General features: G+C 34.2%; 5 protein-coding genes across 6 annotated transcripts; 1 reads left to right on the forward strand and 4 right to left on the reverse strand.

Moving 5' to 3' along the window:
• Positions 1-2,980: 2,980 nt before the first annotated feature.
• LOC106317208 lies at positions 2,981-4,598 on the forward strand. Its single transcript, XM_013755056.1, has 6 exons — positions 2,981-3,072; positions 3,162-3,291; positions 3,442-3,581; positions 3,658-3,940; positions 4,049-4,215; positions 4,290-4,598. Exons 1-6 carry the CDS (start codon positions 3,048-3,050, stop codon positions 4,436-4,438), a joined length of 894 nt encoding a protein of 297 aa, XP_013610510.1. The 5' UTR covers positions 2,981-3,047; the 3' UTR covers positions 4,439-4,598.
• A 519-nt stretch (positions 4,599-5,117) lies between these two features.
• LOC106314041 (protein BPS1, chloroplastic-like) lies at positions 5,118-6,095 on the reverse strand. Its single transcript, XM_013751989.1, has one exon. It carries the CDS (start codon positions 6,093-6,095, stop codon positions 5,118-5,120), a length of 978 nt encoding a protein of 325 aa, XP_013607443.1.
• A 1,175-nt stretch (positions 6,096-7,270) lies between these two features.
• On the reverse strand, positions 7,271-8,337 carry LOC106317657 (protein BPS1, chloroplastic-like). The gene has a single exon (XM_013755441.1). It carries the CDS (start codon positions 8,335-8,337, stop codon positions 7,300-7,302), a length of 1,038 nt encoding a protein of 345 aa, XP_013610895.1. The 3' UTR covers positions 7,271-7,299.
• Positions 8,338-11,430: 3,093 nt separating this feature from the next.
• LOC106314042 (protein BPS1, chloroplastic-like) lies at positions 11,431-12,436 on the reverse strand. Its single transcript, XM_013751990.1, has one exon. The coding sequence runs from the start codon at positions 12,424-12,426 to the stop codon at positions 11,431-11,433; it is 996 nt and encodes a 331-aa protein (XP_013607444.1). The 5' UTR covers positions 12,427-12,436.
• Positions 12,437-15,489: 3,053 nt separating this feature from the next.
• Positions 15,490-17,823, reverse strand: LOC106318536 (probable serine/threonine-protein kinase At1g01540). Of its 2 annotated transcripts, none has more exons than XM_013756558.1 (7): positions 17,030-17,823; positions 16,825-16,929; positions 16,606-16,728; positions 16,355-16,525; positions 16,141-16,270; positions 15,829-16,038; positions 15,490-15,760 (listed from the first exon to the last, which is right to left on the reverse strand). In XM_013756558.1, exons 1-7 carry the CDS (start codon positions 17,617-17,619, stop codon positions 15,686-15,688), a joined length of 1,404 nt encoding a protein of 467 aa, XP_013612012.1. In that variant the 5' UTR covers positions 17,620-17,823; the 3' UTR covers positions 15,490-15,685. The 2 variants fall into 2 exon arrangements, with proteins under 2 accessions (XP_013612012.1, XP_013612013.1); XM_013756559.1 differs by having other exon boundaries at positions 15,510-15,757; positions 17,030-17,619.
• Between the last annotated feature and the right edge of the window lie 1,327 nt (positions 17,824-19,150).

Below are 19,150 nucleotides of genomic sequence, written 5' to 3' on the forward strand. Positions count from 1 at the left end.
TAAATTAATTTAGTAAAACTTTATAATACTCCCTAAATTGATGGACTAATCGATATTTTCTAGAGAAACGGAGACAAGAAAGGTTCCAAACCTCTTTGACCATCATCATATGTTAGTCAAGAATGCAACTATGCATTAAAACATATTTTTCATATTTTTAAAGTTTTCTCAAAATCAATGTGTTAACCCATACGAAATTATTGAGATTTTTGGTAAATGTTATATATACTGAAGCCTATGAATTTTAGTATTGTTTTAAAATTTCCAATAACATTCTTCATTTGTATTAATGTATATTAAAATTTATTTCATAGTACATGGACATCGTTTTAATTTTTTGTCAATTAATTTAGTAAAACTTCATGATACTGTCTATATTAGTGGATTAACCACTATAAAATCGTTATTCTCTAGAAAACGGAAATAACAAAGGTTTGAAACCTCTTTGACATTTATCATATGTTAATAAATGATGCAACTATGCATTAAAATAGAATTTTCATATTTTTGAATTTTTCTCAAAATCTATGTGTTAACCCCTACGAAAATATTGATTTTTTGTTATATACTGAAGCCTATGATATTTAGTGTTGTTTTAAAATTTATAAACACATTTTACATTTTTATTAAAGTATATTAAACTCTCTTTCATGGTACATGGACATCGTTTTAATTTTTTTAAATTAATTTAGTAAAACTTTATAATACTTCCTAAATTGATGGACTAATCAATATTTTCTAGAGAAACGGAGACAACAAAGGTTCCAAACCTCTTTGATCTTCATCATATGTTAGTCAAGAATGCAACTATGCTTTAAAACAGAATTTTCATATTTTTGAATTTTTCTCAAAATCTATGTGTTAACCCCTACGAAAATATTGATTTTTTGTTAAATAAACGGAGACAACAAAGGTTCCAAACCTCTTTGACCTTCATCATATGTTAGTGAAGGATGCAACTATGCACTAAAACAGAATTTTCATATTTTTGAATTTTTCTCAAAATTTATGTGTTAACTAACTCCTACGAAAATATTGAGTTTTTTGGTAAATGTTATATATACTGAAGACTATGATCTTTAGTGTTGTTTTAAAATTTCTGAACACATTATACATTTGTATTAATATATATTAAACTCTCTTTCATGGTACATGGACATCGTTTTAATTTTTTGTCAATTAATTTAGTAAAACTTCATAATATTCCCTAAATTGGTGGACTAACCACTATAAAATCGCTATTTTCTAGAAAAACGGAGACAAATATGCATTAAACCTCTTTTACTTTCATCATATGTTAGCGAAAGATGCAACTATGCATTAAAACAGAATTTTCATATTTTTGAATTTTTTTCAAAATCTATGTAACCCCTACGAAAATATTGAGTTTTTTGGTAAATGTTCTATATACTGAAGCCTATGATATTTAGTGTTGTTTTAAAATTTATAAACACATTTTACATTTTTATTAAAGTATATTAAACTCTCTTTCATGGTACATGGGCTTCGTTTTACTTTTTTGTCAATTAATTTAGTAAGACTTCATAATACTCCCTAAATTGGTGGACTAACCACTATAAAATCGCTATTTTATAGAGAAACGGAGACAACAAAAGTTCCAAACTTATTTGACCTTCCTCATATGTTAGTGAATGATGCAACTATGCATTAAAACAATATTTTCATATTTTTGATTTTTTCTCAAAATCTATGTGTTAACCTAACCCTCTTGATTATTTTCAGTAAATGCTCTATATACTGAAGCCTATGATCTTTAGTGTTGTTTTAAAATTTGTAAACACATTTTATATTTGTACTAATGTATATTAAACTCTTTTTTATGGTATATGGACATCGTTTTGTCAATTAATTTAGTAAAACTTCATAATACTCCCTAAATTGGTGGACTAACCACTATAAAATCGCTATTTTCTAGAGAAACGGAGACAACAATAATTTCAAATCTCTTTGACCTTCATCATATGTTAGTGAAGGATGCAACTATGCATTAAATTTGTATTTTCATATTTTTGAATTTTTCTCAACATCTATGTGTTATTGAATTTTTTGGTAAATGCTATATATACTGAGTCATGATCTTTAGTGTTGTTTTAAAATTTATAAAATGTAACTTAATTATAAATGGTTCGGATTTGGTTCGGGTTTAAAACCCAAAAACAAAAAATGGAAATCCCGAGTTAAATCTGTAAAAACCGAAAAAAATATTTGGGTAATTCGATTTTTAAATTATATTTTTATATAGTTATTTTAAAACTTAAATAATGTAATATTTTTATTATTTTTATGATATTCGGGCATTTGGTTCTCGGTTCGTTTTGGTTTGGGCTTTTTCTAGTTTAAGAAAATAGGAACCGTTCGGCTTTTTGTAAATTTCAGTCAAGTTTCGTTTTTTCGGGTTCTGGTTCCAGGAAAAATGTCCTGGACTAATCAAAACTTCTGCATGCAGTCCCAGGGACCAGGGATGGAAAAGAAAGGTGAGGAGTAACGTTCACCGTATACCATAGGTAAACTTAAACCAGACAATCAGAGCCAAGGGAAAAGAAGTCATGAGGTGATTGAGGTCAACCAGTGCTCAACATAACATCATCTACTCGATCTCTTTTTCTGATTAGTTCAACAATTTTGGAGCTTAGTATTATGAAAATCGTTGGTTTATGCAGCGCATGGTTATTCAGTTCAACTTTTAATTTTTCCTTGCAGACGTATATATATGAGAATAATTGTTGCATGTGGTTTCGAGTTTGAGATAAGCTCGACTGTACGTAGGAATTATATATGTGATGTATAAATGCTCAACAATCTCGAATCTCTATATAGCGTTAACTCCACGATGAATTAATGTTTTTGTTCGATTCGAACAAATGTTGGGGGCCAAAACGGAGACATCAGACTAATGCTCGGCTCTTGTTCGGTAATGTGTGTGTGTATATATATAGCTATTTGATTTTGCATTCTCAAATGCATATAACGCCTCTCCACAGAAAGAAAAACAAATTTAAGTTCATATCATTTTGCAGCTTGTTAACATGTCACGACCAATACCCATTGAAAGTAAAAACAACATAATTTTCAGTATATATATATCTGTTATTGTCATGATCAGTTGCAGGTTTCAATCTTTTCTTTTCCCCTTTTCACAGTGATGGTGCAAGAGTTCAAGAAGAATCACACAAATTCTCACTTGTTCAAGATAGACAATTTCTCTCTACTCACAAAGTATAAGATTGATTGTATCGAATCTTCTGTTTTTGATCTCTGTGGTCGCAAATGGTATAGAGCTTTATTTTTGACATTTTGACAAGTTTTAACATACAAACGCTAATTAAATTATATATAATTAATAAGCTCGATCATTTTTATTTATTTTTTTTCTGGTCAAACTAACGATCATTTTTCTTATTCATGTTTGTATGAAAACAGGAAAATCCTTGTGAATTATAACGAGGATGAAGAACATGTCTCCATTTTCTTAGAGAATCAAGATCCACTAGATGTTGAGCTCGAGTATCAGGTCTATGTCGTAAGTCAGTTAAAGGCTGTATGGTACCCCAAAGTCAATGGTCTCTTTCTCATCTCTCTCCATCTCTTTTTTATATATAAGGTTTGATGTAACATGTGTTATATGCGTGCATGCAGTAAAATGGGACTTTAGTGCATCATCAAAACCAATAGCAAAAGGGATTACAAATTTGATGTCACTGGATGATCTTAAGAGCAAAGGGTTCCTTATTGAAGATTGTTGTATGTTTGGTGCCAGTCTTCCTGATCAGAAAACTGAGAGACCTGGAACAGTTGAATGTTTTAGCTTAATTGAGAAGCCTCTCAATAGCAAAGTCACTTGGATGATGACCAAGTTCTCCTCTTTCGACCCTGAAAAGGCTCATCAGTCCAATGAGTTCATCGTTGGAAACCGCAAATGGTGATGCTCAATTCATAAAACATTTTTTAATTATAGTTATAAATTGCATCACATTTTTATAAATAATTTCATGTATATATATGCTGCGTGTGATGAGTGTTTGAGTAGGAGAATTGAAGTTCATCCAAGAGGATATGAGGAAGTAAAAGGAGAATCATTCTCTGTGTATCTAGTGGGAGAAAGGTATATCAACAATGCACCAAAGACAAAAACTTTTGCCAAGTCTAAGCTACGAGTATTGGATCAAGTTAATCGGAATCATGTTGAGGCAACCGGTATGGTTAAGAGAAATCTTTTGAAGTTATAAGCTAACTTTTAAAACATTTCTAACATACATTTCTTTTGGTAGATTCGTATTGGGTTGATGAAGAATATGATGACACTAATGGTTTTATGGAGTTCATGCCACTGTCGAAACTTTGTGAACCTTATTTGGTGAAGGATAAGCTTTACGTGGGAGTTGAGTTTGAAGTCATTTCTGTGGCTAAATATGTTTAAGCTATAATAAAATAAAATAAAGTAATGTAATAAATCAAATGCTGGAGAATATGGTTATGCAGCTACACAGACTGAGGATCTGGAGGTGTATAGTAGACAAACTCATATATCTCTTTTTCTCTTTTTTTTTAATCTTATGAATAAAAAGGAAGAAACAATCTGCTTGCTTTGTATATTTGCTTCCAAGTTTATAAATATAAATAATTCACTTTATGTCACAAAGTTCACTTGAAAATAGCAATAGTCAATTTTTTTTTGTTGCTGTTGTTGTGTGTTTATTAGTATTCAAACTCAAATTAGCAAAAATAACTTTGGTTTTTGTTATTTGTCTTGAGGCTAAAACTGAAAAAATGTCATGAACCAAACAAATACACACTAAGATCAGGAATTGTTATCAACTATATACAATGATGATCGTTGTTTAGGATCAAAGAGATAAAAGCATGATAAAAATAAAAATCATTGTCAAGGATCAGCTTAAAGGAAAAAAATATCTTGTATTTGTTGGACTTGGAGAAATCTAATCCAAAATTAATTTGATTCAATAGTTTATGGGGGTGAGAATAACTCGATGACATGCATGCATGCTGAAGGAACTTCTTTAAAAGCCGTCATACTTAACATGAGACAAGAAGAAACACACCCTACACTACTCACAAACAAGTCTTAACACTCATAATCATCGGCAAACCCTCTTGAACACTGCGTCTCGAGCAGAGACCACCGTCTCCCGCAAACAACGCGTTTCGTTGGAGACAATATCAAACCTTTCTGAAATTTCAATCACTGATCGCTTCAGTAACTCCGCCATCAACATATTAGGAGCTAGCTTTTTTTGAACCTCTGCGTAAAGCTTCTCCGCACCAGATTCAACAGCCTGAATATCTTTTATACCCGTGAATTTATCTGAAGACAACGTGTTCTTGATCTCCCGGTTGATCATGTTCTGAAGTTCCATGAATGCTTGTTCCCATGGAAGCTCCTCCATCTCCTTTGGAATGGTTAGATACAATATATTCTTGGAAGAACCAGAGAACGCTGCAGCAAACACGCTGAATATGTATAAGGTCTTGACCATTACACCATATAGAGCTCGCATGAAGACTTTTACTTTTGCAGATTGTTTCTTCTTGTAGAGACGATGATAACGATTCATGGATTCAACAAGACTACTCAAAACCTCACCGCAGTTTTCGATACTAGGGTTCTTGGAAGCCATGAGCTGCCTCCAACAGTTGAACTGCGATAGAGAAAACTCCTCAGCATTACTAAAAACAAGCTTGAGTAACAAGTTTACGTGGTTGATACGGTCCAGCTCTAAGATGAAGGCGTCGCAGAGTTGAAGCAGCTTCGAGCTAATGTCGGAGTACGCATACATCAAACTTTCTTCCGTGTGGGATACAAGAAGGTTTAGATCGGTCACCAGTGTCTTGATACTCTGGTGTGTCTCACAAAGAAAGCGCATTGCTTGAATCATCCAAGAAACAGTGAGAAAAGCATTCTTATCATCATCCTTTAGTATAAGTTTTGTAATCGATAGCCTCAAACTTGTCTCGAAGTTATTCAGTAGAGAGAGAAGAGGTGGGGATATGCATGCATTGTTCTTCTTTGGAAACTGAGCCTTCAATGGGTTTACACAGCTAAAGAAACACCTCATATTAACTGAAAATGGAGAGACAAGAGTTTAGAAGCAAAATAACTAATGATAGGGAAGGGAGATGAAACTAATTACAATTTAGCAAACCCTCTTGCTTGCAGAGAAAGTATATATATGTGTCGTGTGTTGGAGGTGGGTTCTTCCCAAAATCCGGTTCAGGATCTGGTGGTGCCCATCATCATAAAATTTATGAAGATTTATCCATTTGCATTGGTCAAGGTCTTGGTCAATAGTTTTGATAGTCATTTAGAAGATAATTTATTTCCGTTTTATAACAATTAATTGTATTATCTCTAGATTTTTGGAGGTTCCTAATCCATGCCAACTCAACTATTTTATTTCACATGAAATACATAACCCAAAAAAATATCTGATAAACAAAACGTCGCCTCTTAATTAATAAAAGAACAAGGACAAATGAATAAAACTCACTAATTAGCCCCATTACGACAAACTTGAAACATATATAAAAGAAATAATCTCTTTACTCTCTTTTTGGTAATTTTTTGAATAATTTTTATATATGGTTCCAATTTTATAAATAATACACTTTATGTCATCTAAGTTACACTTGCAAATATAGCAATAGTCAATTTTCTTGTTGCGTGGTTCTTATTATTCAAACTCAAATTAGAAAAAATAGCTTTGGTGTTTATTATTTGTTTTGAGGCTAAAACTGAAAAAAATGTCATGTATCAACCAAATACAAACTAGGATCATGAAATGGTTCTCACAATTCACAACTATATAATGTTGGTCTTTGTTTTGGATCAAAGAGATAAAAGCATGAAAGAGATAAAAAAAAAATCCATGTCAAGCATCAGATTAAAGTTAAAATACTTTTATTTGTTGGACCTGTAAATCTGATTCATTACTTGTGTGTTATATTGGAGATAATATCCCACGGAAATATGAAAAGTAATTGAGTAATATATAAGGGACTTGAGTCACTCCGCTAATTATCAATTAGTTTTAAGTTGGAAGCCCAAGAAACTTATCATGTTATTCTTGCTTATCAAGAATCTAATCCAAAATTGATCTGATCAATAGTTTATGCTGGGAATAACTTGAGACATTTTACCAAAAAAAAAAATTGAGACATGCTGCATGCATGCATTTTGTTTCATTTTTATTGTTATCATTACACACTGAACATGAGACAATAAACACACCCTACACTACTCACAAACAAGTCTTAACATGATCATCTGCATTCAGCAACGTTACTCTCAGCTAGCTCATATTCGTATTTGGTTCTGAGCCTCTCGAACAATGCGTCTCGAGCGGAGTTCACGGTATCGAACAAGCAACTCGTTTCCTTGGAGACATGATCAAACCTTTCTGAAAGTACCATCACTGATTGCTTCAGTGGCTCCACCATCAACGAATTAGGAACTGAGCCTTCTTGAACCGCCGCGTAAACCATCTCCACACCAGATTCAACAGCCTTAACATCTTTTATAACCATGAATCTGTTCGATAAGAACGTGTTCATGATCACGTTCTGCAGTTCCATGAATGCTTTTTCCCATGGAACCTCCTCCTCGTCCTCCTTCATCTCCTTTCGAATGTTTATATACAAAATATTCTCGGAAGAACCAGAAAACGCTGCAGCAAACACGCTGAATATGTATAAAGTCTTGGCCTTAACACCATATAGAGCTCGCATGAGAACTTTTTCTTCTTCGTATTGTTTCTTCTTCTTCTTATTCACCTTCTTCTTGAGACCACGAAGATCATGATCATCATTCATGGATTCAACAAGACTACTCAAAACCTCACCGCAGTTTTCGATTCTAGGGTTCTTGGAAGCCATGTGCTGCCTCCAACAGTCGATATGCCATAAAGAAACCTCATCAGGATCACTAAAAGCAGACTTGAGTAACATGTTTCCGTGGTTAAGCCGGGCCATCTCCGAGGTGAAGGCGTTGCAAAATTCAAGCAGCTTCGAACTGATGTCAGCGTACATACTTTCTTCCATGTCGGATACAGGAAGGTCTACATCGGTGGTCATGAGTGTCGAGATAGCCTGGTGTGTCTCACAAAGAGAGTGCATTGCTTGAATCATCCAAGAAACAGTGATATAACCATTCTTATCATCATCCTTTGGTACAAGTTCTGCAATCGATACCCTCAAACTTGTCTCGAAGTTGTTCAATAGAGAGACAAGATGTGAGGACATGCATGCATTGTTCTTCTTTGGAAGCAGAGCCTTGAATGGGTTTCCACAGCTAAAGAACATTCTCTGCGTATTTAATTACGCTGAAAAAAAGAGACAAGAGTTCAGAAGCAAAAGAAATAATGAAAGGGAAGAGAGATACAATTTAGCAAACCCGTGTGTTGGAGGTGGGATTTATACCCTTCTCAAAATTCCGTCCACGATCTGGTCTAAAAAAAGCTAATCAAAGGTCCATCATCATTAAAAAAATTATGAAGATCTAATCCATTTGCATTGGTCAAACATTTAGTCAAGGTCTTGATCAAAATCATGGTCACTAATTCTAAATATTCATAATTTGGTTATTTATTTCCACTTAATAACATTTAAATTATATTGTTTCCACTAGAAATCTATCTATCTATACTATTATTTGCGAAATGATTTTTTTGTAATTAAATGATCGCAAAAATTAGACCGGTTAGTTACCCTTATAAATAATTAAACTAGATTTAGACTCCCGCTTGGAAAGCACAGATTTATTTTTGGACTTAAATAATTTTTTTTAAAATGAATGCTATATTTCCTCTTTTTCAATTTAATTGTCGTTTTAGAGTAAAATTTTCGTTTCAAAATAAGTATCGAATTAGAATTTTAATGCAAAATTTATTAACAAAATATTTATGTTTATTTTTTTATTGGTTGAAATATGTTTAGATGTATAGGTAATTATTTTTTTATTTTGAAAATATTCAAAATCATATGTTTTATTAATCTCTGTGCATAAACCTAGACAATTATAATGAAACGGAGGGAGTATAAGATAGTATATAAGTCTGGGAATACTTATTCGGAGTCGAGGAACCAAACCATACCAAACTGAAAAAAATGAAAGAAAAATTGTACTGAATTTCATAAATAACCGAGCAGATCATATATCTATGGAACAAAAAATTGAAATTGAACTGAGAACCGAATGAGTATCTGAAGTTTTAAAATACAAATTATTTACCTACAAATATATTATATTTAATTTCTAAATAACCATATATTTTAAAAATACTATTTATAAACAGAATTACCAAAAAAAATATCAGAATAATATTTATTCAAAATATAAGCAATGTTTTCATATCCGATCTGGACCCGCGGTCGAACCAGTAAATCCGGTGGCCGTATATAATTCGGATATGCTTATGTTCTTTATGTAGCATTTATTAGATGTTCTACCAACTGATATATTTTCACAAAATTCAGATTTATGAAAATTTATTAATTAAAAATATGATAAAACCCAAAAAAAATTCATTAACCCGTGAACCGACACCGGTTGGCCCGGTCAAAACCCAGAAAAAGCTTAATCTGTTCTTATAAATTGATTTAACTTCTCATATATTTTATAATAGTACATAAAACTAAATAAACTATTTGATTTGTCATATAAGGTAAATGCATTGTATTTATGTTATGCCTTTAATTTATAGGATTTTTAGTGATTATCTAAAGTTACATTTATGGATTTTGAAACTAAAATTAGTTACGATTTGGTTTTTCATAAAAAATATAACAATGTTATCACAGATTTGAACAAAATATGTTATACCATAAAATAGATATGAGAATACAAAATTTATTATCGTGATCATGGTTCTTTTACAAAGTTATTAAACTTTAATACTTTTACACATGATACAGATACACATGAGTTTTTATTATATGGTATATAGCAGTATATATGGATTTATGTTTTCGATATTATAATATGACATTGTGTGTAAATGGGGTAAGATAGAAGTGTTAAGATATATTTAGTTTTGAAATTAAGTAAACCGAACCAAGCACAAATCATATTTCAATTAATTTGCTTTGATATTATATATTGGATCCATTAAGATTAGGTGTATTAAAAGGAAAAAAATCAAAAGATAAATAAAATCATTTATTATGATATAGTTAGAGAAATATAAGGAAAGACCACAAAAAGATTAGTCTAATGAAATGGTGCGACAACTTTGCATAAGTAGATTTTTTTTAGAATAATTCCCTTTTAATAGTATAGATTTGTTTGTATAGCTATGACAACTCAACAAAAATATTCACAAATTATTAGTTTAATTGAACAGATTAGAACAAATAAATAGAATCATTCACAAATTTCATTCTATTTTTCATTATAAAATAAAAATTAGATTAAAAAATAGAATAACTCTATAATAGAATTGTATTTTACTTTAATGGTACTTTATTTTATACTAAAAAATAGAGTGATGAACAAAAAATAAATGGATTACTCTATATAAAATCTACCTATTTTTACTATATTATAGAATGAAACATTGAGTATTATTGAAGCATTTTTAATATAAACTCTATTTTTAGAGTGGAAAATAAAGTGGAGCTGGAGATGTTCTATTAGAGTAAAAAAATAGTTTACTCTATAAATAGAGTAATTCATTTGTTTTTTTGTTCACCATTCTATTTTTCACTCTAAAAAAATATTACTAAAGTAAAAATCAACTCTATTATAGAGTTACTAATCTGAAGAAATAAATAGAATGAATCATTGAAGATGGTCTAATTCCAGTGTTGTTACAATTTAATTTCATTCCCAATTGCTAGTTAATCTAATCAAAGTAAATTAACGATTTTTAGGGATTTTGTGGTGGTTGACCTATATTAGACTGTTGGGATTAATAGTAAGATTATCACACGAAATGGAGCACTATCCACTATCGGTGTTATTAGTGGTTTAGCTTCAGAAAGCCTATTTACCGGGTGGAGCACTATTCTATATGTTATGACTCCAATAGAGAATACGCCAATGCCTAAACTACGAGAAAAAAAATGAATGTTCTGGACTTGAAATCAGTAACATGAAAATCCATGTCAAGCATCAGATTAATGGAAAATACCTTGCATTTGTTGGATCTGGAGAAATCTAATTCATTGATTGTGTGTTATTCTTGCTTGTCAAGAATCTAATCCAAAATCGATTTGATTCAACAGTTTATGATGAGAATAACTTGAGACGTGCATGCATGCACGTATGTATTTTGTTTCATTTTTTATTGTTATCATTACAGACTGAACATGAGACGAGAAGAAACACATCCTACACAACTCAAAAACAAGTCTTAATTAACACTCATAAACATCGGCAACGTCACTCTTAATATTTTATGTCAGCAGTCTCTCACTCAATGCGTCTCGAGCAAGAATCACCGTGTCCCACAAGCATCGCGTTGCCTTGTAGATAAGATCATACCTTTCTGAAAGTTCTTTCACTGATTGCTTCAATGGCTCCATCACCATCAATAAATTAGGACACCCTTCTTGGACCGCTGCGTAAAGCTTCTCCACACCAGATTCAACAGCCTCGAGATCTCTTATAACCCCGAATCTCTCTGATAAGGGCGTGTTTCGGGTCTTCGGCTTGACCATGTTCTGCAGTTCCACGAAAGCTTGTCCCCAACGAGCCTCCTCCTCCATCTCCTTTGGAATGGTTAAATGCAAGAGATTCTTGGAAGAACGAGTAAACGCTGCAGCAAACACGCTGAATATGTATAAAGTATTGACCATTACACCATATAAAGCTCGCAGGAGAACTTTTTCTTTTTCATATTGTTTCTCCTTCTTCGTCATCTTCTTGTAGAGACTATGATAATGATGATTCAGGGATTCAGCAAGACTACTCAAAACCTTACGGCAGTTTTCGATGCCCGGGTTCTTGGAAGCCATGTGCTGCCTCCAACGGTCGAGATGCGATGAATGAAACTCCTCAGGATTACTAAAAGCAATGTTGAGAAACATGTTTCCGTGGTTAAGCCGGTACAGCTCTGAGGTGAAGGCGTCGCAGAGTTCAAGCAGCTTCGAACTGATGTCAACGTACATCTGAACCAAACTTTCTTCCATGTCGGATACAGGAAGGTCTGCATCGGTGGTCATGAGTGTCGTGAAACCCAATTGCGTCTCACAAAGAGAGTGCATTCCGTCAATCATCCAAGAATAAGTGAGAAAATCATCATCATCATCATCCTTTGGTACAAGTTCTGCGATCGATGCCGTCAAACTTATTTCGAATTTGTTCGCTAGAAAGAGAAGATGTGGGGATATGCATGCATTGTTCTTCTTTGGAAACAGAGCCTTCAATGGGTTTCCACAGCTAAAGAACATTCTCTGCGTATTTACGCTGAAAAAAAAGAGAGACAAGAGTTCAGAAGCAAAATAAATAATGAAAGGGAAGGGAGATAAAACTAATTACAATTTTGTAAACTCTTTTGCTTAAAGAGAAAGTATAAATAGGAGGAAGGAGATGGGGGTGTGTCCTTACAGAGTTAGTGCTACTAGCCTGTAATTATAATATAATGCCCAGGAAACACAACACTTCAAACGCCTTCTTATAGGAGGAATCAAACAAACGTGTTGTGCGCTGGTGGAGGTGGGTTTTATCTCTTCTAAAATCTGGTCCAGGCCCGGTCGAGAAAAGCGAAGTAAAGGCCTATCATCACCAAAATTTATGAAGATCTAATCCATTTGCACTAGTCAAAGTATCGGTCAAAGTCTTGATCAAGGTCTTGGTCTGATCAAGGTTTTGGTCAAAGTCTTGAATGGGTTATTAATGTGGTAGTTTATTTCTATTTAATAATAATAAATTGCATTGTATAATTAATAAAAGGAGAGATAGGTCTAGGCATTTTAACCTGGACCCGAAATCCCTGATTGGAACCGATCCAAAAATATCCGATCCGGATCCAGACCGAAAGTTTTCAAGTACCTTTTGGGTCTAAATTTTTTTTACCCGAATAGATCCGGAACCGAAAGGAACCGACCCGAATAGACCCGGACCCGAATAGACCCGGACCCGAAAAGAACCGACCCGAATAGATTCGACCCGTTAAGAACCGATTTGTACCCGACCTAAAAACATGTATATCTAAAACTATGATGTTTTTGTGTTCTATTTTATATATATTATTTTATGATTTAGTTGAAATATATTTTGTTAACAATATTTATTATAATTTTGTAATATTTTTTAAGTAATATGAAGCTTTAAAATGTAAAATTTAGAGTTTAAAAATGTTTTATTTTAATTACTAATAGTTTTATTTGAGTTATTTTGTAAAATTTTAGATATATATGACAAATATCAACTAAATTTGATGAAATTGAGTATCTCATGTCTTTTTCAAATCCTAAATATCTGAACCCGACCCGGACCCGATATGGACCCGAAAAATTATGGGTATTTTATAGGTATTTTAATTATAGACCCAAAACGACCCGGACCCGAGAAGAACCGATCTGAACCAAAAATTTCTAAGTACCTATTGGATCTAAATATTTAGGACCCGAAAGGAACCGGTCCGAACCCGACCCGAAGACCCGAACGCCCAGGCCTAAGGAGAGATGAGTCAAGAAGATAATTTATTTGTGGAAGCATCATATCTTAGTGGTTAAAGCCGGTCCGAACCCGACCCGAAGACCCGAACGTCCAGGCCTAAGGAGAGATGAGTCAAGAAGATAATTTATTTTTGGAAGCATCATATCTTAGTGGTTAAAGTTTAAAGGTTTCTACACCTATGTATGGGGTTCGAATACCAAGTTATGCAATTTCTTGAAGATTGCACATTATAGGACGTCCGGGTTTCAATTCCCAGCAAAAGCGATTTATTGGACAATTATGCAAACTACGGAAAAAGACTTACAAGGGATCTTCAACATAGTGCAAGTAAATCCAGTTAGGCGAGGATCTTCATAGGATGGCTCAGATGATGCAGTTAGACGTAGATCCTCATAAGGCAAATAGTATTATCAGTTGTTGAATCGTGTATGTAATATTTCTCATAATTGTAATAGCATAATAAACCAGCGTTAAAAAAATATAATTTATTCTATAACATTAAAAAGAGAAGAAAAAAAAAGAGAAGAAAATTTCATGAAAAATTATTCCAAAAATTATTTCCACGTTGTATTTTTTTTTGTAACACATGCTTTCATTCATACTTAAATTCCAATGTCTAATAAGGTCGATACAAAAGGTTCATTCAACAAGGCTTGCTTAGCCAAGGCATCTGCCTCCTTGTTGTTTCCACGTTGAATCCAAGAGAAATAAATACACTCGAAAGCAAGAGAGAGGCTGAGGATATCAGCAACCACACCATACACCTCAGGGTATGAGGAGCTAGAATTGATCGCTTTAATAAGCTGTAGCGAGTCAGACTTGAAATGCACTCGGCGGATTCCCGTATCGATGCATGTTGCCAGTGCTTCCCTTAGTGCTAACGCTTCTGCCACCAGAGCAGAGTTGACGAAGAAGCAATGCGCCATGTGCGAGCGGCTCTTGTCTCCGGTGTCGATGATCCACGTTGTATCTTAAATGATATTTTTGAGAAGACATCTACACTTACATTGTCCATTTTAGCATAAGTTTTTCACACTCATTATCAAAAGAAAGTCATCCACTCGCTCTTATATCATTTTATATTTTTTTTATTATTTGCTCTTTCACACTGGAGATATAGCATTTCAGAAACTTATTTAGCTTCCTAGCGGCTTTACTTAGCTCCTTAACCGTAGTTGTCTAGCTATCTAGCTTTCTAGTTGTTTTACTGCCTAGCTGACTAGCTACTTAGTTGCCTAGTTACATAGATGATTTAACGATCTAAAGACTCGAGAATTTGGAGACTTGAACATCTAACGACTTGGACACGTAGCGACATCGTGAACTAGAGACCTGACAGCCTGGCGAGTGGAGACAAAGCGATTTGACGAGCTGGAGACATGTCGATTTCACATAAGCATAGCCAATGCTAATCAAGTTTGATAAAAGATAGTATTGGATAGTGTATTACTTGAGCAACTGTGGCCTCTTACGAAAGGATGAGAAGATAAAATCTTGTTCACCAGTTTGTTACTTACGTGTTGAAACAGATAAGGAATGTGCTTATGGCAATTTTGGATTTAAACGGGCGAAAGCGACCATGACATATTGGTCTCTATATGTGTGAAGATAACTCCTATCAATCTTATGTTGAAAATAACAGTTACATTGGTCCACACCTCATATTATCATTTATCAACCCATAATTATCAGGAGTTAAGATTATCTTTTTCTGTAGCAAAATAATTAAATCTAGCTTTTGTTAAGTTCTTGAGCTTTCAATCATATTGTTCAGTTTTCGCAAAATTAAACAGAAATTCTTATTCATTTTGTTCTGTGCGTCCAGCTTTATGTATTTGCTTTGGCAATGTTTGAATATACAGTGAAAATTCTTAATTATACGCCTACTAAAAATAAATAAATAATATTTTTGTCACACAACAATTAAAAATGGATGAAACCAAAAACAAAAGGAAAAAAAAAACTGAAAAAATTAGTGGCCGGAACATCTTTTATCTACGGTCTCTTGAACTGTCACTTGCGCTGGTCTCAGGCTGCTGAAACCGCAGTCTGTATCTGGTTATGATCGCGGCTTTCGTTCTCCCTCACGGCACGTCGTTCCTGCTACGAAAAATATTCAGTGAGTAGTCATCACTTGAAAAAAGTTCATTGTGATTCTAGTATACACTTACGTCGCGATAGAACAAGTCTTCAGCTTCAAGCATGTGTATAATATGACCCATCTTAGGCCTCTTATTAGCATCAGGATCCACACAACGCAATGCAACTAGCAACAACCGTTTAAGAGCCTTTGAAGATGGCGGTTCAACTATTTTTGGGTCGATTACTTCCTCTGACCTTCTGTTTCCAACCATAGTTTTCAGCCACTCTACCAAATTCACCTATAACCAAAACAAGACGATATCAAGAACACAGTTTTTAACAAGCCTTAACGATAGATGAAACCATATGTTTTTGTTTTGTTTTGTTTTGTTTTGTGTTACCTCTCCTTGAGGTCGACTATAATCAACCGGGTTTCTTCCAGTGATCAACTCCATAATCAATATCCCGAAACTATAGATATCACTTTTCTCGGTTAGCATTCCGGTGCAAGCATATTCTGGCGCAACATAACTAAATAAAAAAACAAATCAAGAACATTTTAAATGTTTGTCCAAAAAAATTAAGATTATAAACACACCTAAAAGAAGAACTTACCCGAAAGTTCCCATTACACGAGTTGTCACGTAACTGCTCTCTGAAAACAAGAGCTTAGCGAGTCCAAAATCAGATACCTTAGCATTCCATTGACGATCAAGCAAGATATTACTTGATTTTATATCCCTATGGACCACTTTCGGCTCAAGACCCTCGTGTAGATACGCCAATCTGCATGGATTATAACAACAAATAAGTTTACGTATAGATTCACTAAGGCAAGCTATCAATCGCTGGCCGGCTATACATACCCTTTTGCCATGCCGAGTATTATATTGGTACGAATATCCCAAGTTAGAGGACTCTTGTCACCAACATCACCATGTATCCACTGCTCTAAGTTGCCATTATCCACATAGTCATACACTAACATCCTAGTTTCAAACAAAAAACATTAGTTACGAGTCTTATGACAAACAACATGTACAGATTGAAGTACATATCAAAGCATCAAGGTTTCGTTTTTTTACCTGTATGCACCTTCAACGCAGTAACCTAAAAGCCTAACTAGATTCTTATGCCGTACACGCCCAATAGCTTCTACTTCGACTCTAAACTCCTTCTCCGCTTGACCCCTTCAACATATGGGACCCATTATCAGACCAAACACAAAACACGAAACTACTTCTGGTTTTGTCAGAAAAATAAAAATAGAAACTTTATTTTTCGAAGTACCTGTTGTTAAGCAGATTCTTGACAGCGACTTTAGTTCCATCGTTTAGAACCCCACGATACACAATCCCATAACCTCCTTCTCCGATTACATTCTCTTCACACAACCCATTCGTCGCGGCCTCAAGCTCCCTCAGAGTATACCACCTCCCCCATCCGAGATGCGACACCTCCGGTCCAACGCAACCGCTCCCCGAGTACGACGCCGTTTCGCTAACGCTGACCGTTCCTCTGCTCTCGCCGCTCGAGACTCGATCCGAGAACACAACGCGGTGCTCCGCCTTCCCGATATCCACTTGGATCTCCGGCTGCGTCGGATGGTAATGGTGGTCCTGCTGCGGCGGAGGACGGACGATCTCCTGAATCTCTTTGGAAACCGGCGGCGTCGCCACGGCGGCGGAAGCGAAATCGGCGTGGCGCGGCTTGCGGTTGCGGCGGCGGGAGGTGAGGCAGAGGGAGAGGAAGAAGAGGGCGATGACTATGAGAGATCCTAGTAAGATTCCGATGACGACCCAGAGCTTGAGACCGAAGATCGACGTTGGTTTCGATAGCTCGGCGTTGATGTGATCAGGATTCAAAACAGAGATCGTCATTTTGTTTGTTCGTTATTAGATTTGATTCATAACCCAATCACGAACATGTGTTTTTGATTCTTTCGCGTCTCTCGCCGGAAAAAGAATTAATCTTTTTTTTTTGTTTCTGGGGGAATCAATGGATACAAATCAGTTAATCACAGTTGCATGTGGCTTTAGAGAGAGAGAGTGTTTGTGTTTGTGTTTGAATGAGCTGTCTGATCTCATCTATGTCCGCGTATCTATTCTATCTGCTTGAGGGGTGACGGCGACAAGGCGTCTTAAATGACGAAGTTACCCTCTTCAGAAAGGCCAAATGAAGTGGGACCGACGCACTTTCAAGGGGTTTTCTGCGTAATAACAACTAACGACGGGGGGTGACGGAGATATGACGGTTATCGTACTCTTTTATATGTGTGTGTTTTATTTATTTCACTCTACAACTACAAAGTACAAATATCACTAAATCAAATTTAAGAATTAATCAGAATGATGTATTGAATTAACTAATGTCATTTGATCATAGTTGAAAAAAAAAGAAAACAATTTTTGAATCTGACTGAGTACATACTACATAACCCTACTATTCAATTTTAGTTTTACTTTTGACCCAAAAAATTCCCTCTTAATATTGATGGAGTTCTTAAAATATATAAAGAAAGTTGATAAATAACATCTGACTATCTCAAAATTTGAGAATTTCTCTGATGAAAGTGCCCTTCATACAATGCTATTTAAGGGTATTAATACCAAACACTAGTTTCCCGAGAAAAGGAATCACCTTTAGGCATTAGTATATCAAAGCGACTACTAGAGAGTGCATTTATAACATTCGTTTGTTAATGTATTAATTCGAATTGGATTTTTCCTATTAAAGGCCACATATCTTTTTAGCTTACGATATTGTACTATACAGATTTCTTGGTTAATTTGTGTGCTTACATCTAGATAAGTATGAGTGATGGTAGGCAATGGCCAGATCAGCATTCCATTTGACAGAAAAAACAGACTTTTTTCTTATATAAAAATAAAATAAGTTCTTATAATAATTACTAATTTGGTGGATCGAGAATGTGGTAACTTTAGTCAATTTAATATTGACCCTGGGAATTATATATGTCTCGATGTACTTTTTGAAATTCTCTGTTCGTATCAAGACGAAGAGACACAACTATATGCTAAATTCTAATTTATTGGTCTGGTTGGAATCTTATCAAATTGTTTAATCATAAAAATAAGAATTTGTAGTTAAAATAATTTTATGAGTTCTTAACTGATGAACTAGTAATTTAAGTAATCCAAGTTGTAAAAAGGGCTGCTTTTAAAAGGTAATAAAATTATGAGAATGGAATAAAGAAAAAGATAAGGTTGGGGCGAAAAGAGAAACCCATTATTGCACCATCATAGCAAGCAATGTATCATTTTTCATAAGAATTTTTTAAAATATAATTATCTCGTTACACGAGTCAAATGCTCCTTTCTTTTCTTACCTTCTTTAAACTAACCAGAAAATGTTTGATTTCTGATGATAAAACCATAGTTTTACTTTTTA

This window comes from Brassica oleracea, chromosome C9 (genome assembly GCF_000695525.1).
Source record: "Brassica oleracea var. oleracea cultivar TO1000 chromosome C9, BOL, whole genome shotgun sequence".
NCBI lineage: Eukaryota > Viridiplantae > Streptophyta > Magnoliopsida > Brassicales > Brassicaceae > Brassica > Brassica oleracea.